General features: G+C 41.4%; 1 protein-coding gene across 5 annotated transcripts in view; it reads left to right on the top strand.

Moving 5' to 3' along the window:
* The window catches only part of ARFGEF3 (ARFGEF family member 3), a 184,895-nt gene that overhangs the window by 148,580 nt on the left and 12,401 nt on the right, over positions 1–23,914 (top strand). For all 5 annotated transcript variants that reach the window (XM_004740298.3, XM_004740297.3, XM_004740296.3 and 2 more), the window contains 10 exons: positions 2,998–3,142; positions 4,692–4,814; positions 9,584–9,687; positions 11,565–11,709; positions 14,137–14,265; positions 16,668–16,844; positions 18,175–18,289; positions 19,134–19,236; positions 19,467–19,598; positions 21,887–22,008. In XM_004740298.3, the coding sequence (XP_004740355.1) occupies positions 2,998–3,142; positions 4,692–4,814; positions 9,584–9,687; positions 11,565–11,709; positions 14,137–14,265; positions 16,668–16,844; positions 18,175–18,289; positions 19,134–19,236; positions 19,467–19,598; positions 21,887–22,008 (1,295 nt within the window). The remainder of the gene's footprint in view (positions 1–2,997; positions 3,143–4,691; positions 4,815–9,583; positions 9,688–11,564; positions 11,710–14,136; positions 14,266–16,667; positions 16,845–18,174; positions 18,290–19,133; positions 19,237–19,466; positions 19,599–21,886; positions 22,009–23,914) is intronic.

Raw genomic sequence — 23,914 nt, 5'->3', positions numbered from 1 at the left:
TAAAATGTCAAGCTTATGTGTAATGGGGGTTCAGACAAAGATGAAAAACGGAAAGGGTCAGAAAATAAATTTAGAAAATTAATGGAACCCCAATTAGCATCGCACAAAGATAAGCACAGTAGATACTTTATAATAAACTGCTCTAAGACAAAAAGAAAACCTCAAGAGCAGCAAGAGAGAAACAGTTTGTTACTACAGTAGAATTAAACACTACTTTTCCAAAGAGAATGAAGGCCAGAAGACAAAGCAATAATACATTGAAAGTGAATAATTTAGAGTACTTGTGCTTCAAAAATGAAGATGAAATAAAAGAATTCTCAGATTTAAAAAAAATATAATAGAATTTCTTGCCAATAGACCTATCCTATAAGAAGTACTAAAGGAATTCCTTCAGACTAAAAGGAGATAAAACAACAGAGTAAGTCAGTTTCACAAGAAGAAATGGATGTGTGGGTAAATATATTTTTTAATTTTAAAAACAGTGTTTACATAAGCACTGACACTAACATTGTATTTTTTAATTTATTAACTATAAAGATGTATATAGCCGTAGCAAAAAAAAGGGGAGAAAATGAAACTACTAGAAACAAAGTTGCCATATTTTGCTAGAATTAAGTCATTATTAACTTGAATATTGTGATAAGTCGAAGATGTATATTCTAATCCCTAGGACAACAGCCTTGAGATTAATACAAAAAATAAATTAGAAAGAGAGGAATCAAATGATACACTAAAAATATATTTAACACAAAAGAAGACAGTAAAGGAGGAACAGAGGAACAAAAAACACATTATATGTGGAAAAGAAGTAGTAAAATGACAGATGTAAATAAGACCATTTTAATAATATTAAATATGTATTTGTAAAAAGAGGCTCCACATCTTTAGTCATTAAGGAAATGCAAATCAAAACCACAATGAGATATCACTTCAGACCACCTAGGATGACTTCAGTAAAAAAGATAGTAAGGTTTGATGAAATGTGGAGAAATTAGAATCTCCATATGCTACTAAATGCGCTGCCATGGAAAACAGTCTGGGAGTTCCTCAAAAGGTACATACCGAAGAAAAATGAAAACATATATCCATATAAATCTAGACACAAACATTCAGAGAAGCATTATTCATAACAGCCAGAATGTTGGAAACAACCTAAATTCCATTTGCTGATAAATGGATGAATGTGGTATTTCCACACAATAAAATACTATTCTGTAATAAAAAAAAAAAAAAATCAGTACTGATTTGTGCTACAGCATGAATGAAGCTTGGAAACATTATGCTAAATGAAAAAAGCCAATCACCAAAACAAACAAACAAACCAAAAAAACCCCACATTTTATTTCATTTGTGTAAAATGTCCATAATAAGCAAATCTAAGGAGATAAAAAGTAAGTTAGTGATTGCCTAGGGCAGAGAGTAGGGTTCTGTGGAGGGAATGACTACTGGCACAAGCTGGCCTGGAGGCATAGGCAGGTCAAGAAAATGTTCTAAAATTAGATTAGTCATGGCTGCATAACTCTCTAAATATGCTAAAAAACACCAAATTGTACAGTATAAGTGGGTAATCTTTATCATATGGGATTTATATCTCAATAAAAATGTTAAAAAATGGGGCACCTGGGTGGTGGGTGGCCTGGGTTAAAGCCTCTGCCTTCAGCTCAGGCCATGATCTCAGGGTCCTGGGATCGAGCCCCGCATCGGGCTCTCTGCTCAGTGGGGAGCCTGCTTCCTTCTCTCTCTCTGCCTGCCTCTCTGCCTACTTGTGATCTCTGTCTGTCAAATAAATAAATAAAATCTTTTCTAAAAATGTTAAAAAACATGAAATGACCAAGCTTCAGAAGGCAGAATTGTAAGGGTGGATATAACAATAAGATATTATAATACACAGTCTACAAGAGACAGATTTTACATTCAAAGGCACAAAGATTGAGAGTAGAAGAGGTGAAAATGATATACCATGCAAACAGTAACCATCAAACGGCCAGGGTAGCCATATTAACCTCCAGCCAAATGAACACCAGTATGGCAAATATTACTAGAAACAATCTTTGGGCCCTTGGGTTAGGCAAAGATTTCTTAGGAATGACACCAACAAGATCCAAAAAAAGAGTTGATGAATTAGGCTTTGTCAAAATTAAAAACTTGTTCTTTAAAAGACACCATTAAAAAAATAAAAAGACAAAGTCAAAGCTGTAAAAAAAAAAAAAAAAAAGAAAAAGTAAATCACGTATCAGAGGAAAGATTTGAATCTAGAATATGTAAACAGCTCTAAAAACTCACTAAAAAAAGACAGTGATGAGGGGAATCTGGGTGGCACAGGCAGTTAAGTGCCCAACTCTTGGTTTCGGCTCAGGTCATGATCTTGGGGTCATGAGACTGAACCCATGTTGGACTCTACACTCAGCGTGGAGTCTGAGATTCTCCCCCTCTCCTTCTGTCCCTCCCCATCTACGTGCACATTCACTCTCTAAAAATAGATCAATCTTTCTTTGAGAAAAGACAATAATGAGAAGACAAAAAGTTTTTTTAAAAAAAACAGCAAAGGGTGCCTGGGTGGCTCAGTGGGTTAAGCCGCTGCCTTCGGCTCAGGTCATGATCTCAGCGTCCTGGGATCTAGTCCCGCATTGGGCTCGCTGCTCAGCAGGGAGCCTGCTTCCTCCTCTCTCTCTGCCTGCCTCTCTGCCTACTTGTGATCTCTCTCTATCAAATAAATAAATAAAATCTTTAAAAAAAAAAAAAACAGCAAAACATTTGCAGATGGCAAATAAGCATGTGAAAAGTTGCTCAACACTAGTCTTTAGCAAATGCAAATTAATGCAATATGGCGGCTCATTTAAGGAGATTTTTGAGTGGGTTTGGATGAATTCTGGTTTTTCTTTTTTCACTGAAATTAACCCAGAAATAGGAAGCGGAGAAGTATATCCCCCTTCCCAGAAATTTTCGTCCTGCTTTTAAGGGAAAGATTTTTAGTGCCACCCCCTTTGCCTCTGCCAGGTTGTGACATCCATTGGCGAGCTAGTTGAGGTGTGTTCCACACAAATCCAGTCGGGATGGAGGCCCCTGTTCAGTGCCCTGGAAACTGTGCACAGTGGAAACAAGTCTGAGGTGAAGGAGTATCTGGTCGGTGATTACTCCATGGGTAAGAACGTGTGTTTGATTTTGTATCCTAAATCTTTAATGAATGCAGTTATCAGTTATAAAGTTTTGGGTGGCATCTTTAGGATTTTCTAAACAAAATAGATCATGTGATCTACAGTCAATTTTACTCTTTCCTCTCTGACTTGGATGTGTTTTATTTATTTTTTTTTCCTGCCTACTTGCTCTGGGGAGTATTAAATAAGGGTGTATTAAGTATTTAATAAGTATTAAATAAGTATTAAATAAGTATTAAATAAGGGTGGTGAGAGGAAAGAATGGGTAGATGATTTTTAAAATAAAGTATGAATTCTTGATGCCAATTTTCATGCTGTCAAAAGAAACTAAACAACAGGACAGGCTACCATTCGGCCATGTTTTCTTGGTAGGAAATGACCTGTTATAGCAGGGGCACCCATTCTGAGTTCTGCTGGCAGACCAAGAACCCTGAGCATTATCAGGCCCTGCTCTCACTGACAGATTAGACCAAATGCTGACACTTCTGTCTTTTCAATTACACATATCTGTGTTGAGTTCATTCCTGAAGCCAAAAAAGCAAACATTATTTGCTTCCTAGTAAGAAGCAAAAAAGCATCATAACACAGTTGAATCCCAGTTAGGGAAATTGAGCTTAGCTGGAAATGAACAGGGACCCATAAAGCAAGCCAAGAGACCCAACAGGGGATGCACAGGACTCAGCATAGAGGTAAGCTAAGTCTTATTGCATGGCTCAGATTATCATGGTAACATGGTGAGGACAAACCAGATTGTAAGGGCAGAAGACACAGAATTAAGGCAAATTCCTGTGCAGGCTACCATGTGCTCTCAGCCTCCCCCAAGGGTCCCACAGAGCACACTCTGCTTTGGGAGTGAAAATGCAGCAACATGAGTCTGATGTTTCTCCCCAGCGAAGCCCATTGGAGACCCAGCTAAGATTTGGCCATCTAAATACTCCCTGCCTAGCACCTACCAAAATCTCAGACTCCTCAGAGGAAAGCCAGTGTTCAGAACAAACCATGTTGTTTTCATAGCCTAGGCACAGTGAACCACCCTCATCAATTCACTGTTGCCTAGGAATATTCTGAGAACCAAGTTCCCAGATGTGAGCCAATGGCCAATCTTGTAAGCCCTCTTTTCTAAGGATAGCAATCTCGAGCCTGTTAACTCTCTCCTGCACAGTTGTGAATCAATTAGTATATGCCATCAGGGTGTATCTAAACCTTCCCTTCCCTGTAATTACGTGTGTGGAATCCCAGAGGCCTGCATGTTTCCCAACGATGTAGACCCACCCATTGCCACAGGGCTGCACTTAGTGGGCTTTGCCCTCCTGTCCCTGCGGAGGAGCTCTCTGGTATTTGTAGCCTTCCTGCAGCTCCCCCTGCAGGCAAAGATGAGAAGGACAGCATTGGAGCCAAGCTCCCTGTCCCCTCAAAAGGCCAGGAATTTCCTCCAGGGGTAGGTCTTTTCCAAGACTTCATGGAAGGTGCTGGGAGTATGGGCGACCTGAAGGGTAATGTTGATGTTCTTAATATTCTACAACCTTCCTCCCTTAGGAAAGAGCCAGGCTCCAGTGTTTGATGTATTTGAAGCATTTCTCAATACTGACAACATCCAGGTCTTTGCTAATGCGGCCACAAGTTACATCATGTGCCTTATGAAGTTTGTCAAAGGACTGGGTGAGTGGAGTCTTCTTGTCGTCCCTCACGACAGCTGGGGGCCCTTTCCTGGGTGACCGTGTGTGAAAAACCCTGGAGACGGGCCCACTGCCCACCTAGAGCCACTAAGCCCACCACCTGGGCTTTAAGCAGATGGCAGTGTGCGTTGTGTATTCAGAAGCAGAAAGCTTACTGTAAAAGCAGCTGGGATTCTGTCCAGGGTTGCTATTTTTCATCATGTTCCTGGAATGCTCTTGTAGTGTAGCATGTTTTCAATCTATATGTTACTTGACTCCAACTTCCTTTTGTATCTTAAAATATTCAGTATCATATGCTATAATCTTCCTGACATGAGAGCTGCTGTCCTCAATGTCACATAATTAGCAGCCTGAGCTTGAGTTTCCAGCTCCTGCTAAGTAAAAATTTAGGATGCCTACCCCTAGGCCATATTAATCATAACATTTCTTTGGAGGGTAAAATTCCCCCTTCTCTGAAACACACAAGACCTGATTTTCCACTTAACTGAGCAATGCTTGAACAAAGGAGAGCCTTGCTATACAATTTGACCTGCTGAAGCAGATTTTTTATGGAGCCCAAGTTGATCTGGGGTGAAATGGAAGAGAGGGCAGTTAGTGAAACCAAAAATTTGAGAAGGAACTGAAGTCTTAAAGTTTTGAGAACTTCACCAGGGAATACTCTTAGACCCTGAGGCTAAGAACAATTTGAAGAAGGACAATATAAGTTTCATATTTTTTTTTAATGTTTGCTAAAAGACTGGACACAAAGAACCTAAGGGACTTCATTCATGTTCCCCTTCTTGGGGAGCAGGAACAAAAATGCAAGTTTAAGGATTGAGGCAACAAGTCTGATGTGTTGACCATTGTTGTTATAGTCTATCATGTATTACATGTGCTTCATTCTGTTGTTACATATACCCCCAAAGAATGGAGGACTGAGCAGGATAACCACGGCCACTTTCTCATCGATTTTACAAACTAGCCTTCAGCGGAAGATTTCTTGTGATCTACAGCATCAGATTTTATTTTTTTTTAAACTCTGCTCTATGTTAAATAAAAACCAAATAATTTAGTATCTCCATCACAAGAAGACCTTTAAGTATGAATCTTTGTCTCAGGTAGTAGAAAATTCAGTTCTTCTATAGGAAAAGCTCACCCTGGGTGGCTTCTTTGTTCCCTTCCCCCTCCGACTGGCACCCTTACAGTGCCCTGAAACTGGACATAGGGGTGGAGTGCGGGGGTCTCACGCCATGCAATGTTCTGCGACACCAGCTGGGTGTCCTATAACTCAATTCAGTTCTGGCACTCCCCAGAGTTAGCTCAGACTTTACAGGTTAGGGACTCAGTCCCACAAGACTCCCCCCTCTGCTTCACATGCCAAAACAAAGGTAGATCCCTGGGTTACCCACAAGTCTGACATGACTACACTTTGGGGGTTTCAGGAGCCCACCCCTTGGATTTGGTTAATTGTTGGAACAACTCATAGAACTCAGGAGAACATGTTCACCCTTTCTTATATAATGAAGGATATAATTAGGGATACAGATGAATACCCAAAGAGATACATTGGATGAGATCCATAAGGGTCCCAAACACAAGAGCTTTTGTCCCCATGGAGTGAGGGTGTGGCACCCTCCCACAATGGAGATGTGTTCACCAACCTAGAAGCTCTCTGCATCCCATACTTTTGGAATTTTATTTAGGTTTCATCACGTAGGCAGGACAGAACTTTAACTGTTTCCAGGCTTTCTGCCCTAGGAGGTGGAAAGTGGCTAAACATTTCAACTTCTAGGGGTGCCTGGGTGGCTCAGTGGGTTAAAGCCTCTGCCTTCAGCTCAGATCATGATCGCAGGGTCCTGGGATCGAACCCCACATGGGGCTCTCTGCTCAGCAGGGAGCCTGCTTCCTCCTCTCTCTCTCTCTCTCTGCCTGCCTCTGCCTAATTGTGATCTCTCTCTGTCAAATAAATAAATAAAATCTTGAAAAAAAAATTTCAACTTCTAGTCGCAGTTTGGTCTTTCTGGTGACCAGTCCACATCTAAGAGCACACCACATGTTGCCTTGATTAGAAGACCCTCCTGTCATCCAGAAAACCCCAAGGAGTTAGGAGTTCTGTGTCAGGAATTGGAGTGAAAGACCAAACATTAGACCACAAGATGCTTCCAGTACTCTTATCGCTTGGGAAATTACCAGAGTTTTAGGGGCTCTGTGTGGGGAACTGGGAACAGAGACCAATATATGCATTTGCTACTACGTCACAGTCTTATATTTCATTTAAGAATAATTACTGGTATTCTCTTATTCAGTGAGCAGTTAGGTGCCTGTCGTGGGGCACAACAGCCCGTATGTACCGTGAAGGTGTAAAGATGAACAAAACATGCTTCCTGCCTATGAGAGGCTCACAGCCTCTTCTCAGAAACACACATAAATCAATAACTACAATTCAGTAAGATGAATACTTTTGTGAAGGATAATAAAAAGAAAAAAAGGAAAAGGCATTTAAGCAGAAACAAACAAGCCCCTGAAAGAGACGTTTGGTAGTGGGGGCCCATGCAGGCTTCAAAGAGGAAGTGAATTTGAAATTTGTGGAGTAAGCTATAGGTTTGCTTTTCTAAAAAAAAAAAAAAAAAAAACAGGGTATATTGGAGGTACCCACAAAAGAGGAATAATAGGTGATGAGTTGGAAAGAAAGGAAGGGGGCAGTTGGGGAAGGTTCAAGGAATCCAGAATTTGTGGGGAAGTTTTCTTTTTTAAGAAAAAACTTAGAATTTTTTTTTAAGATTTTATTTATTTATTTGACAGAGATCACAAGTAGGCAAAGAGCCAGGCAGAGAGAGAGGGAGAAGCAGGCTCCCCACTGAGCAGAGAGCCTGATGCGGGCCTCAATCCCAGGACCCTGAGAACATGACCTGAGCCAAAGGCATAGGCATAACCCACTGAGCCACCCAGGTGCCCACATGAACTCTGGCAGGCTGATGCCCCCATACATGGGGATGGGCAGCTGCAGGTAGAGAGAAAGGAGACAGGATGTGATTGGCTCCCGCTCTGGTAGAGGTGGGATCTGTGGAGGCCTGGACTGGAGGAACTGAGCACTGCTCTCTGCTCCCCTTCCAAGAACTGGTGTTACCCAGAAATAAGGTGTCCGAAAGCTGAGCATATTGGGTGTGGAGGAGAAGAACAAGTTATGAATTCTGTCTTTGGACATTTTGGACAATTCTATCTTTGGACATTTAGATGGACATTAGATAGGTTGAGCTTCTGTGAAACTCCATTCAAGTGGAAATGCCTAGCAGCAAGTTACAAATTTGAGATTTTTTCTTAGGGAGGGAGATAGAGGCAGCAAATAGAGATGCAGAATAATTGGTGTGCATGTGGAGGATTTTTTTTTTTTTTCTGTGAATTATAAGGGGAGTTAATTGTGTGGGGCATATAGTCTGCAGGAACCAAAGAGCCTCCGTTGCCAAGCTGGCTATGTCCTGCCCTGGACTCCAGGGGGCGCCATTTGCACAGACTTTGATGTGAAACACAGCGGCCTTGGTTAAAAAGACAAAACAAAAAAGGATGCTCACTTTGACCAACAGGCTAAGAAATTGATTTATTTTTAATTTAATTTAAAAATGTATTTAATTTATTTTAACTCCTGCTGGGTTATTTCAACATGAGTTTGACCTAGTCTGTGTTTTTATGTTGTAAAACATGTTAACGCAAACTAGGGGCTGGCCAAATAGTGGCCTGTAAGCCATACCCAGCCTATCGATAGTTTTTACAAATAAAGTTTATTGGAACACAGCCATGGCCATTTGTCTGTAACTATTTTTGGGTTACAATGGTAGATTCAAGGAGTTATAACAAAAACATGATGACCCAAAAGGCTAAAGTATTTATTGTCTCACCCTCTACACAGATAGCTTGCCAATCGCTGATCTAAAATACAATTGTTTATCTTTTCTAAGGAGAAACATGCCTCTTTGTCTGAATTTTAACTAATGCCTCGTAATTAGGTGTGCTTACCCACAGGGGAGGGTGCCTAGTGGCTACGACTGTAGACCATTAGAAACAATTACAGTACAATGGAATGATTTTATTAAGAGTATGGAATAGATTCATTACATGAGAATAAAACTGGTATTCCTCAACTATTTACTTATAGGAAATCTAGATACTCTCCAGATCTGTGAAATCTCTAGATACATACCACAAAAAAAAATAGAAACCATTTCAATTCCATTCAATAGTCTCCATCCCCAAGCCCCAGATGTTCAGACTCTACCCAGGGACTTAATTTATCATCACTGTTTAGCACTGAACACTGGCAGCAAATGGGTCCTTTTCCAAACAGACAGTGACCTAGCACTTTCCTCCAGCCCAGCTCGTGGCTTGTCACCAGGATTGTTCTTTATCATCAAGCTTCAAAGTCACACCACCCACAGCAGGGGCACAATGAAGGGAATTCCAGTGGGGCCAGGTACAAAAGAACGCCGGCCAGCCACAGAAGGAACTGTGGTGGAATACGGGGAAAGTATGGGTTAGCGAAGAGGGGAATTACAAAATGGGTTAATCCCAACAAAATAAGAACAGTATCATTCCCAACTGCATGTACACCAGGCAGAGGGGAAAAAAAAAATGACTAAAATGATTCATCTCAGGGTCACAGAGTTCAGGATCATTTTTTCTTCTATTTTAGCCAACGTTTAATGAATGAATGTTGTGTGAATAAATAGGTCTTCCGTTGAAGGGGGAACGCAAAAGTAATTTTGTCTGTCTGTCTTCCAGGAGAGGTGGACTGTAAGGAAATAGGAGACTGCGTCCCCGGACCCGGAGCCACATCCCCAGACCTGTGCCTCCCTGCCCTGGATTACCTCAGGCGCTGCTCTCAGGTACACTGAGCTCCAGGCCCTGAAACCTACCTCAGATGATACTCAAAAACCTGCCTGAATGTCTTTTGCTGAAGCCCAAGAGAAATACTTTCTGTTGACTCTGAGGAGATTGGGGGCTTAGATCTGGAGTAGGAATTTTTGTTCCCAGCTCTTCCATGAAGGAGAGAAAAAGGAATAAGCGTGTGCTGGTACACACAATTGAATTGAAATCTCTGAAATTTCTCACATATACTCAGACACAGAAACTGTCACAATCTCTATATTTTCGTCAGGATATAGAGAGAGGTCACGAGGTCCTGGGAAGTCTTCCTGATAGGACGTGGATGGTGGGGATGCCACCAATGAAAAGAGACATAAACCAAAGAGGGGCACATTCTGTCAAGATCTAGTGAAGAAATCCCATGAAACTACACTTGTCAAAGGGAGCAGCGCCCTTCATTGTGCTAAACCCAGTAATTGCCATTATCCCAAGAGGATGCTCCCTCCTGAAGCCCTTTCTCCCCCAGGCTTCAGTAATGCTCAGTAGTTGCCCCTTCCTATCTTTGCGGGTCATGTCACCAGGCCTCTTCGAGTCTGTGGAACCACTCCCGCGGGGATAGCAGCAATAGTGTGAAATCCCAGGGCTTTGGAAAGGCCCCACGTCACGGGACCCCAGCTACCTTTTCACCCTCAGATCCTTCCCTCTCGCTCTGGGCTCCAACCACACTGACTCTCTTCCCCTCAGATACATGGTGCCTTAATGTTCAGGGCCATGGCTGTTCCCTCTGCCTGGAATGGCCTCTCCCTGCATCTCCTTGCGACACTCCTTATCTTCCTGGCTCTCATCTGAAACACGACCTCCTCAGAGAGGCCAGAGCTTGAGTATCAACCAGCTCACCGCCAGTGCTCCCACATACCCTGGTTACTCTAGTATCACCCAATATTTTCTATAGCTTTTATGTCCAAAATTGTATTTTTTCTTTGTGAAAGGATCACCGTAAGGCCCCAGAACAGGAATTTTGTCTCACCCACAACTCTTTCCCTAGAACAGCAGGCACAGTTCTAATCCATGAAGATCCTTGGGCATTTGGCCCAGTAATGAGGATTCCTGGGGGGCTGGGCTCTAGCAGTGAGGGGAATAAAGAACCCAGGGCAGTCTTTCAGCTCTGCTTCCATACCTTCATCTGTCCCCCCTGGCCCAGAGATGCCTCCCTTTCCCCACTTACTGTTGGCCTCCTGGCCCTGGTGTTGAAGCAAGGGAAGGGGAAGTCAGTCTGGTATCCCATTTACCTAGAGACCCTCTTCTCAGTGATCCCCACAGAACACTTTCCCATAGGCAAAAACTCTTGACATGTTTTGTAGTTCCCTGGGTCAGTTTACAAAAGTCTATAAAACTCATAGGTAATTGATGGGGCGCCTGGGTGGCTCAGTGGGTTAAGCCGCTGCCTTCGGCTCAGGTCATGATCTCAGGGTCCTGGGATCGAGTCCCGCATCGGGCTCTCTGCCCGGCAGGGAGCCTGCTTCCCTCTCTCTCTCTCTCTCTTCCTGCCTCTCCATCTACTTGTGATTTCTCTCTGTCAAATAAATAAATAAAATCTTTAAAAAAAAAAAAAAAAACTCATAGGTAATTGAGATGCTGAAAAAGTATCCCTAGAGCCTTTTCCCTCTACCTTTTTGTTTCCACTAAATGCTATTTCGTTGGCTCCACGAGATAAGAAACCTCTCATGAGCTACTATTTGAGTCCAAATCACGAACAGCCTCAAACCTTCCATACGTTGGGAGCTTCTCTGGTTTTCCCTAACCCCAGTATTGCTGATATACAATTTTATTCTTCTTTAACACCCAGAGTGCAGCTTTTTCCCCACATATAATTGCAATTTGGTATTCCATTATTTAGTTACTGGCCAAAATCTACAAAATGCCCTTGAAGCCAATATTCCTTAGTGGGCGACTTGCTAGCTTGCCTCGAAGACTTCAGGAGCAGTCGGCGAGCAGCGAGGATGGAATGGAGTCGGTCCTGTCGGATTTTGATGACGACACTGGTGAGCTGATTGACTGAACTGAACGAGGTTATTTGTGTTAGTATTCCCAGAAACTTGAGCCCTGAGTTCAGTAGCTTATAAATCATAAGAATGATCACCCATTTATGTTGCTACTGTTTTTAACTTTAACAGCACAAGCCTACCTAAAGTTTCTATGGACTGTTTAAAAACATCATTTGATGTCTTGTCTCCAAACCCATCCTTTTTAGATGGATGCCTCCCTCCAAGCTCTGTGTGGATCTGCAGACTCCACTAAATATAGTTCTAACTCTGAATTCTCTATAATTTAGCAAATTGGAATGTGGTTGCATTGGTACTTAAATTGGCTGGTAATTGTCTTTAATACCTTCTAGGAAACACAATCATTATATAATTACTTCCTGCAGGACTATTTGGTTAGAGACTGGGGAAATTAAGCCACTACTGAAGAGAGAATCTATTTGTGACTGGTGGAACTGAAGGCTCATTAAAAGAATAATTTTAAAGAATGTGTTTCAAATTAGTTCCTATGTAATTTCCTGTGGATTAGAGCTCAGTCTAGTAACTTTGGGAAATTTTCAGATGGGTTAACTCACGCTCATGCTTGTCTTCTGATTCAGTCGACCCTGCCCTGTTCTAGATCTAAAAATGGAAATTACATCCTTAAAGGGAACTAATAACTGGCATAGGTTGATTCAAACTCTCGTAAAAGGAGTTTTGGGGAGAGGTGGTTTTTAATTTGCTTCTTTATTTGTTTTTAATTTTTGATTTATTTTTCTGTTATAAATTCACTTAGAGTAGAAGAGGATTTACAGTTTTCCATAGAGATTACAAACAGTAAAGCCTCACTAGTTGAGACTAATTTTAAGGAAAAACCATAGGAAAGAATAGCTAACGTAAAGAACTATTAAAATGGAAATTGTCTAGATATTGCTCAAGAGAGGTTTCATTTAATGATTAGTTAAGAATTTTTACTTAGCCTCTTAAACCTCCAACCCAATTATAAACAGAAGCTAGTGTTGTTTATCTATAATACAGTCTTAAACTGTTGTAAATGGTTTGTGTACGTGGCAGTCAGCAATCCTCTTTCCATTCATGCAAATCATTAATCCCTTGGTTGTTTTTTTTCTAAGCACCCCATTTTTTAAGGATTAAGTTCAGCCAAGACCTATCTAAACTTTTCCACATTATCAATTCATTGAGATCTTTCAATTTATAATTATATATGAAGCATAGCTAGCTCAGACAAAAGAATTGAAAACAAAGGCTTCAACTTAGTATTAAAAATTGATATGCTCTTAGATGTTATTCCTCTGGTTTCCAAAAGCAAATAACTTTTTTTTTCCTATTGAAATTTCAAACATGTGTAAAACTAGACTGGTATAATGAACCTTCATGTACCCATCACCCAGCTTCAGCTATTAACTTATGGCCAATCTATTACGTATATTTACACATACACCCTCACTCTATCTCCTCCCTCCATTCACAGTCGCTATTTTATATCAGATCCCAGACATTGTAGCATTTCATCTGTAAATGTTTCAGTATGTGATCTTTGAATATAACAAACATAATCATAATTCCATGATCACACCAAAAAATTAACAGTAATTATTAAATATCAAATTCAGTGTTAGCATTTCCCTTTTCTTATGTCAGTGAATTTCCATGACTGGTGTAAGATCTGCACTCTGTGTTTGGCTGATAGGTCTCTGAAGTCCTTTACAATCTCTAGATTTTCCTCTCCAACTCTTTTGTGTTCGCTCTTCCTTTTTGGAAGAAGTGAGGTCCCATGTCCTGTGGAGTTTTCCATGTGGACTTTATTGGTTATATCCCCTAGAGTGGTGCATAATATGTGATTCTGGCTTCTGCATTTCCTATAAATTAGCTTGTTCACACTGCTTATATTCTGAGGTTCATGAGCCTTTATCCCCTAGTTTCTATCTGAGATGATAAAAAAAAAAAGCTTTGGACCTAGGGAGTGGTGATGGTTGCACAAAACTCTGCATGAATACCACTGAATTGTATATGTAACAAGACTTAAAGTGGCAATTTTTTTATATATTTATATTTAAAATAAAATCATATACATATATATGTATATTACATACAGTAAAATAATTTTTAAAAAATATACTAAGATGATGCAAAATGATATTTTATTATTTTGTTATTGTCATCTCCCAAGAAATCTGACCTTTATTTCATTATAGTAGAATTTACCACATAATCTTCTTCCTGTAGGGGGATGAGAAGAAATTTTGGGTTTTTTTTTTCCTTTGACTTTGTTAGAGCCTGTTAGTCTTCATCTGCCCAGGTTTGTAGACACTGAGGGCTACCACACCATGTGGCACTCTGCCATGGTAATGACGCTTAGTTGGCTCTTACGATGACTCTGTGTTGTGTCTAACTGGATCTCACCAAGATCTGCTGCTTGGTTTCCAGGGTTGATAGAAGTGTGGATCATCCTCCTAGAGCAGCTGACAGCGGCTGTGTCCAACTGTCCACGTCAGCACCAACCGCCAACCTTGGATTTACTCTTTGAGCTGTTGAGAGACGTGACAAAAACACCTGGTAAGAATTTCTATGTCTGTCTTTTGTGGGGAGTTGTGATACATAAAACTTTTTTCAGGAAGGTATTTCCGTGTGCCTGCCCATTTCACAGCTCTACCCCTAGACTAGGTACAGAGCCTCCTGCATAATAGCTGCTCAGTAAACACTTGTTGAATGACAGTGAGGCAGTGATGGGTTAAGATATGTCCTGTTATTGTTGACATATATTCCCACCAGTCTGTTTACAAATAATGTGTGCTATTCAGTTAGCTGGGTGTGTTGGATCCCTCCAATAACCAGACAAGGTTATTGGCTTTGCTCTGTTTCATGATTATAGCCGTCCTCTTTAGCTAGATCTTACATGCTCTCCAGGGCTATCAGTAGGGCCTGCTGAGTTTCCAAGGACATAAACCACTCAGAAGTATATACAATATTAAGACAGCAAGATCCTTAATGTATAAGTGTCATAGATCATTAGATTGACAAAAAGACATGTAGGGTGGCCTGGATGGCTTAGTCAATTGAGCATCTGACTCTTGATCTCAGCTCAGATCATGATCTCAGGGTCATGAGATGATCCCCACATTGGGCTCCACGCTCAGCATGGAGCCTGCTTAAGATTGTCTCTCTCTTCCCCTCTCCTTTGGCCCCTCCCCCTGCTCATGCGTGCTCTCACACGCGCTCTTTCTCTCTCTCAAAAAAGGAAAAAGACTTGTAGTGATCATCTATACCTTGATAGTATAAGAAAAAAATGGCCCTGAGGAATTTATTTTCTCTTTTGAATTAATTAAATTTAGCATGTACACTTAACACATGCAGATTTTCCCAAGATCCAAGCAACTTACAGAAATTCTGGTTTTCACAATCAGAACCACAAATGAACCCACTAGTTAATTCCAGAGCAATAAGAGTTTTGTTATTTATCACAAACTGATGAAGACTTGATACTGTTTTAAGAGCCATTGCAAGGGGCGCCTGGGTGGTTCAGTGGGTTAAGCCTCTGCCTTCGGCTCAGGTCATGATCTCAGGGTCATGGGATCGAGTCCCACGTCGGGCTCTCTGCTCGGCGGGGAGCCTGCTTTCCTCACTCTCTCTGCCAGTCTACCTACCTGTGATCTCTCTCTGTCAAACAAATAAAATAAAATCTTTAAAAAAGAAAAAAAGAGCCATTGCAAGTGTATAGGAGAATTTTTATCAGAAAATCCAGCATAGCTACTCCCATGTCAGAATGTTATGTCTTTTATCCAAAAATAAGCAGGTACTTTATAGGATTAATTATATACCTCTCTTTCACTAGTCAGTATCATTTTCTCATTTCACATTGCCATTAAATGTATATGGGAGCCCTTAATTCTAGAAATCTATCATCAAAGGAAATTAATGAAGACAAAATGGGCTTATGATTGCTGAAATATACTGAATACCAAAAAATTATGAACACCTTAACTGTGTTAAGTAAATTATGATAAGGGCAGATGAATTTTCCACATGCATTCAAATGAGTACTTGTGAATAACATTTGAAGTATATATACTATGGAATATAATCACAACATGAAAGTTTATGCATCTATAAATACATACATACATTCAAAAAGACTAGAAGTCAAACAAAAATGTGATTATCTCTGTGGGCAAGGTTTATTTCTTCTTTGTATTCCGGTGTTTTCTGTTTATTAGGAAAAGGATGCTTGCTTTTGTGATCAGAACTTTAAAAACTGATCACTTTCACAAGGATTTTCACTATAGCATTATCCAAAAAGCAAAAAATTAGAACACCTTAAGTGTCCATCAGTAAGGGAACAGAGACGTAACTATTATCTAAATCCACTGACACAGAATGATCTCTAACTCATGTTAATGGGTTTCTTGATGTTTCCTATAGATACTTGTATGTACACTTTAGAAGTTATTTTCTTATAAACATACAGATGCATATACACATATATCTGGGGACTGGAGTTAATCAGATGATACTTTAGCTTTATTGGTATTATTTGAATTTCTATGAATTTATTTGTGTGTCATTTGCGTAACTAAATTCATACAGAAACAAAAAAGAGGAGCACCTGGGTGACCCAGTCAGTTAAGCTTGACTCGATTTTGGCTCAGGTCATGATTTCAGGCTCTTGGGATCGATCCCCCATGTCCAGCTCTGCACTCAGCAGGAAGTCTGCTTGAGATGCTCTCTCTCCCTTCTGCCCCTTCAACTCAAATGCTAAAATAAATCTTAAAGAAAAATGCCACCGAAGACCATATATTCCCTAATTAGTAGTCAATTCTCTTTCCTTGCAGCTTCTCAGAGAGGGGGAAGGAGGGCTCCTGTGAAAGAGAAGGGCCATGCCAAGCCATGGGCAGTGACTTCCGTTTCCCTATAGGAAAGCTGTTGCAATCACAGTTCTGATGCTAATTTTTCTTTTTCAGGACCAGGATTTGGTATCTATGCAGTTGTTCACCTTCTCCTCCCTGTGATGTCCGTGTGGCTCCGTCGTAGCCATAAAGACCATTCATACTGGGATGCAGCTTCTGCTAATTTTAAGCATGCCATTGGCCTGTCTTGTGAGCTGGTGGTGGAGCACATTCAAAGCTTTATACACTCAGGTATCTATGCTCCCATAGAAGTCCATGCTAAGCATATTTTTCATGGGAAGCATCACTGTCTAAAAGTGCTTATAAATACCAGCGTATGATTTTGTCTGGAAATTTCTCAAAGAGAAGTATATGGTCGGTACCAACCTTCTAGATTATCAAAATGAAACTTGACACTTAAAATACATACATGACTAGAAATATAATGCCATCTAGTAGATTTGTGCATGAGAAGAGGGGATAATCAAGTATATAATCAATTAAAAAAAGAACTGGCCCTGTGGTCTGGGAGTGAGAAGAGGGTATAGCCTCCTGCCTCCTCTGGGAGGCTAAATGGAGGAGAGAAGATTTTAACAAAGGCTTCAGTTATAGGCAAGAAGCTGCTTAGGAGGTTGGGGGTGAAGCATCTTAATATCTGTGGCACTTTGAAAAAGCATGTGGTGGATAGTATATTGAAGTCAGAAAAAAAAAAATCACTGTTGGCCCTAGATGTTATAATTCTATATGCCTTTGGCTTTTCTTTATAAATAAGAGGTGAGGGGCTCCCTTGTTGGAGAGGTTAGAGAAACTCATAAGATGTTCACCCCAAGGGAGAGTCAAAAAGCAAAGATAAGAAATGGGTAGCTCTATTAGATTTAATGACAACTTGCCTCCACAAAAAAGGAACATTAATTGAGAAAGAAAACAAGTGGGTGTTTCCACATGTAACGGTAACTATCCCTCGGGGTAGATGTTCTCAACTAGATCGTTGCTTTGCCCAGCACAAAAATCACTGAGGAGGCTACTGAAAATTGGATCTGTGTCATCACAAGGACTTTGAGGAAAAGAATGCAGATGTATTCCTTGAATTGGGAACATAGAATGTGATTTGTGAAGGTCTCATTTTCTTTAATCTGGGGATAGTGTGCAAACTGAAGCCAGACTGAGAAGTTGAAGACAGTAAGCTGAGAGAGGGTTTGTCAGGAGCATTTGATTCGTCTATCAGGCATAAGGAAAGTATACGTTTCACTTTTCTCTTTTTAAGAATTTAAATTTTTTTTACTAGCTACTATTCAGGCTGTTCTGTGTTCCAGTCTGTGTAAGTAGATTTGTGCATATATGCATTATATTATATGCATAACTCCGAAAAATGTACATCAACACACCAAAGCCACATACTTCATCATGAAATGATTAATACAAACTAAAATCAAGTTTTAAAAAATCCAAGAAAATTACTCCCCCCTCCAGATATTTATATTCTTTTTATTGCTCAGACTTTCTCCTTTAGCTATAGATGCCTTTTCAACCCCCTCCTTTACAACAGAGTTTAGTGAAATCTTGGTTTTACTTTTCCATGTAGACATCCGGTATGAGAGTATGATCAACACGATGCTGAAGGACCTGTTTGAGTTACTGGTAGCCTGTGTGGCCAAGCCCACAGAAACCATCTCCAGAGTGGGCTGCTCCTGTATTAGGTGAGGAAAAACCTTCCCTAGCTCTCCACAGTTTTTATTATGAAATCCAACGGGATTAAATTATTTTATTGTAGCAATTCATTTTTGGATTGCTTTCTAAAGGTAAAAATGTCTGTATGTATATGCTAGTAATTCCTCATTTCAGTGTTTAATCAGCAAATATTTATCATGTAGGCATTATATGAGAGGTACTCAGCTGCATGAGAAGTCAGCCAAGGCTCCTGCCCTTGAGAGGTTGATAGCCTTTTCTAACGGACATAACAGAAAGAGATGCATAGAAAATGATAATAGAAAATGATAATGATAATAGGAAAGAGATGCATAGAAAATGATAATAGGAAGATGCATAGAAAATGATAATGATAATAGGAAGAAAATGATAATGCCCAAGGAGGGCAGGGGAGTAGATGGTCAGCAAGAGCTTTTTCTATTGATGACACTTTGTCAGGTCCCCCGAGGGGGGCAAGCTCTTGCTAGTTGGGGACTTGTAAGAAGAACATCACAGACCTAAGCATGGAGATCAGAGTCACCAGTAACAGTTACTTTGGTTGGTATTTGTCCAGGAGTAGTAGAAAATGGGGCTAGAATGGAAAAAATAGTAGAGAATATATACAGTCTTGCATGCAAGCCTAAATTGAAACATTTCCCTGTTAGTCATGGGGCCCCCATGATATTTTATAGTGAAATGCCTTAGGAAATCGTGTTGGGACAGTGGAACACCAGCTGGGTTGAAGACAAGAGGCAGCAGGGCATGCACGGAAGCTGTGGGATGAATCTGGGTATGCTTCTGTAAGGGCAACAACACATACAGATTCAAGACCCCTTTCCTTGTCTCCTCGAACAGGTATGTCCTCATCACTGCGGGCCCCGTGTTCACTGAAGAAATGTGGAGGCTGGCCTGCTGTGCCCTGCAGGATGCCTTCTCCGCCACGCTCAAGCCCGTGAAGGTAAACTGCTGGCAGAGAGAGCCAGAGCGGGTTCCCGTCTCCCAGTGTCCCCTCATGCCTGTCAGTGGGGGCATCCGGATGCCGCCCTCCTCCTCCTGGAAGGCAGCCTCTCTTGAACTCCTACAGGGGCAGAAAAAGAAGCTGTCAGAGCAGTGCTTTTGTCCCAGACTGAGGGACACTCAGGACGGGGCAGGGGGCACCCAGGGGACCTCTGCTGTGTTTCTCCCCAGGATCTGCTGGGCTGCTTCCACAGCGGCACCGAGAGCTTCAGTGGGGAAGGCTGCCAGGTGAGGGTGGCGGCCCCTTCCTCCTCCCCCAGTGCCGAGGCCGAGTACTGGCGCATCCGAGCCATGGCTCAGCAGGTAAGGACTGGGGACTTCTAGAAGCTTCTTCCTGGTGGTCCTGCATCACCAGACTGCCTTTCATTCCGTTAGGGAGCTACTCCTTCTGGCTCTGACATCTTGTCAGTACTGTTCTTATGAGGAATGACTAATGCAGTCAATAGCCTTAGAATCCTCTCCACCATCTCTTTCTTAGGGCATCCTGCAGTGCCCAGATCAGCTAAAGTCCTTTCTCTCCCTGGCCGCTACACTTCATACACCACTTGATTTACTTGGACTCCTTATATTATCCATATTTGCTTAAATATTGATGTTACTTGCAGTCTACAAGGGCCTACGGATGGCAAACCTATTTGGTTTTTTCCTTATATCTCCCCTACAGAGCCTCTTCCAAGCTGCTTAATTTCAGTGGAATGTAAGTCATAAGTAAAATTAAAATATACTTACACATGCAGGGATCACAATGTACCAATGACTTTTTTCTTCTGGCAAATGTCAGAAGGCAAAAAAGTTGGTTGTAATCTTCTGAGCAGAGAACATATTCCATATACTTTCCCCTGGTGTTCCTAGAGCAAGGCATGTAGAAGACACTTACTTAATGTCTGTTGAGTCTGAGAGTTACTAAATCACAAAAGGCCTTCCAACATTAGCACTAGCTACAGACATGCCCCCAAATACTTAAGTGACATGTCAGTCTATCTCTGAGATAGACTGCATGGGGCTTCCAGCAGCAGGATTAAGCACTGTCCCTAAATATACATATATTCAGAATAGTGAGTGGTTGTTGAGAATTCAGTCTATCATTTAGTGGCAACAGACATATTTGAAGTATGTCTTCGCATGCAGAAGATATTTTGCAAATGTGTGTGGTATGTTTAAAACATTAAGCAATTTTTATAAATATATATGCAGTGTTGGATTAAATTTTTGGTTAAGTATTCTAATTCTTTAGAAAAGTAAAGTGAATTGGGGGTTATATTCAAAGGCACCCTTTTTCTAGAAGATCTGTTTAAATCCTTAATAAAATCTCCCCTTAGGACATAAATAATCCAGGATACCCTGATTATCAGTTGAGACGTTTCCTGGCTAGATCTGGTTTCTAAAGGGCTTTCCCTAGCACGCCTCACAGGGTGGGTTAAGAACCTTCCACTCTGCTTCTCCCATCCTCTGCTGTCCACATTCATGACAGCCCAGGACATGATGGTTCTGTTGGGAAGGGAGAGCGCACATCCCACTGAAGCATCCATGGCCAGTCTGCAGAGGTCGGAAGAGAAGGAACAAGGCTGCAGTGAGGATCCACTTTGGCCCCCACAGCTGTGATGGACAGCTACCACAGAAAGGCACCGTAACAAAGAGCCAGGAGGTGGTCTTCTGACAGGATAGCTTCCCTAAGGGGAATCCATTACACTGCTAACAATCGTCCCCATGTGCTTACGGTGGGCTTCCAAACTACATCCCACCACACAGCAAGAACATGGAACCTTCTTCTGAAACAGTAGATTGTTAATGGAGAAAAAAGGCAGAGGCCATTTAGTGAAGCTTTTATTTTTTAATATTTTCTCTTCCTTAGTCCCTAACCAAAAACTTTGGAAAGAAAACATTTAAAAGTACTTCTATTGGGGCATCTGGGTGGCTCAGTGGGTTGAAACCTCTTCCTTCGGCTCAGGTCATGATCCCAGGGTCCTGGGATCGAGCCCTACATTGGGCTCTCTGCTCAGCTTCCTCTCTCTCTCTGCCTGCCTCTCTGCCTGCTTGTGATCTCTGTCAAGTAAATAAATTAAATCTTAAAAAAAAAAAGTATTTCTATTTTCAAAGGGAAGAATCAAGAAGCGCTTATATTTTTTTTAGTCACTTCTCCCACCGTCCCATAAAGTAGTATGGCCACATCCAGAGTCCTGAGAGGGGGCCCTAATTAATCTCTTCCTCCCATGTTGGATAGAATATAATACCACACAGATGTCAAAATCACAGTGTTTTTTTTTTTTAAAAAACAGCCCCTTTTTGTTTACTCTCAATTAATTTTAAATATCAGCGCTTGCTAGTTGGAGTGTAATGAGTTGTCATGTAATAAAATATGTTATTAGTATTAGTGTCAGCTTCTGAATGTTTCTTCTTCTAACACTATATGTACATAATACATATTAACCCTCTCAACAAACACACCAGGTAGAAGACCATTATCAACCTCATTTTATAGGTGAGATGAGTAGGAAGAGTTAGCAACTTACCCAGAGCTATCCAGCCAGTTCCTGGCAGAGCCAGATTGAGGATGATGGAGCTCCGAACTGAACCTTTGCATACCTTTGCAGGTGTTTATGTTGGACACCCAGTGCTCGCCAAAGACTCCAAACAACTTCGATCATGCGCAGTCCTGTCAGCTCATTATTGAACTGCCTCCTGATGAGAAGCCAAATGGACATACCAAGAAAAGGTAAGCAGCGAAGAAGCTTAACCATGTGGACAACTTAGAATGAGGGAAGTCCGTTATCTTCACTTCTGGCTGCTTATAATCCAAGCTTTGGCTAAGAATACTGAAAATATTCATAGAGTCATTTAGCAAGGGTTTTTACAGAAAATTGTTCACTTTTTAACCAGAGCTTCCACGCTTCACGTGAGTACCCTCCACGGGGGTGGCTCAAACAATAGAAATGCATTTGCTCACAGTTCTGGAGCCTAGAAGTCCAAGATCCAGGCGGCGGCAGGGCTGGTTCCTTCTGAGAGCCTCTCTCCTTGGCTTCTGGTTGGATGTTCTCTCCCTGTGTCTTCACTTGGATCACTCTTCTGTACATGCCTGCGTCCTAATCTCTTCTTATAAGGACACCGGTCATATGGTGGATTAGGGCCTGCCCTAATTATTCTTCAAGACCTTTTCTCCACATCCAGTCACTCTGTGGTACTATAGGTTTGGACTTTGACATGTGAATTGGGGGGAGAGGGGACACAACTCAGTGTGTCTATAGTATTGTCCATATTATGCCTTTTAAAAACAAATTTGTAGCGTAAGGCATGATTCATAATGTTTTGGGAGAAATACATCAACTTCTCATGAGCAATACAACTGTCAGGAGACAAAAAGATCTCTGCCCTGCCACATGAATCTTGCCCTTTTTAGATTTATTCATTTATTATTTTAGAGAGAGCTGGCGGGGGAGAGGAGGAGAGAGAACCTCAAGGAGACTCCCCACGGAATGCGGAGCCCAACGCAGCCCAGTACCAGGCCCTGAGATCATGACCTGAGTTGAAATCAAGAGTCGATGCTTAACCTACTGAGCCATAGAGGTGCCCCTAATCTTGCCCTTTTTAAATACTATCATTTTGCCTAAAAACTCTTGTTCCGAGACTTGAAGATAATAGCCGCCACTGAAATCTCCCATTTTTAAACTGCAGTACACAAATAATGACGGCGACTATTTGAGCACTATATGTGAGCCACAGCGGCTAACTATTTCCACTCCCATTTTACCACAGGGAAACATTCAGAGAGGCTAGGCCAGCTGTCCCAGGGCACACAAGCACAAAGGCAGGGAGCCACCTGGCATACATGGATTTGACTCTTACTACAGAGCAGTTCTTAGCTTAGCAAAAGATGTTGCACGAGATGAGTTAGACCTACGGAAGGCTCCTGTACATACCATCCAGTGTATCCTCCAAGGTCCATGTTGAAGTCACCCATGGAAAAAAGACCTATTAATAAAGAGAAATCTGGGTGTGGTTTTAAATCACCTTGGCAGGGATAGCCCTGAGCTTTACCCAAACTACCTCATATGCGAGCTTTAAGATGTGATACTTGAAATTCTGGGTCTTTTTCTCTCTGAAGCTAGTATTAGCATGTCTTATGTCAGCCACCTGTTGGACAGTTAACTCTCCAGGAGGACAACTTTCCTTTGCACTTGGCCTCAGAAGCACTTCACAGTCCCCTTAGTAACGGGCATGTGGAGAAAAAGGTTGAAACACTTGGGTATAACAAATTGAAAAATTATCTGTTGATTTTGTTTAGCTCCTGTCAGCATGGGTGATTAAAAGCTGCACTCTGGGGATGCCTAGGTGGCTCAGTCATTAAGCACCTGCCTTCTGCTCAGATCATGATCCCAGGGTGCTGTGATCAAGCCCCACATCAAGCTCCCTGTTTGGTGGGAAGCCTGCTTCTCCCTCTCCCACTCTCCCTGCTTGTGTTCTCTCTCTCACTGTGTCTTGCTCTCAGTAAAATAAATAAATAAAATCTTTAAAAGTTGCACTGGAAGAGATTATGCTGAGTGAAATAAGTCAAGCAGAGAGAGTCAATTATCACATGGTTTCACTTACTTGTGGAGCATAAGGAATAACACGGAGGACATAGG

The sequence above is a fragment of the Mustela putorius genome, unplaced genomic scaffold (genome assembly GCF_011764305.1).
Source record: "Mustela putorius furo isolate JIRA1106 unplaced genomic scaffold, ASM1176430v1.1 tig00003863_pilon_pilon_pilon, whole genome shotgun sequence".
Taxonomy (NCBI): Eukaryota; Metazoa; Chordata; class Mammalia; order Carnivora; family Mustelidae; genus Mustela; species Mustela putorius.
This window is presented reverse-complemented; position numbering and strand designations above follow the sequence as displayed.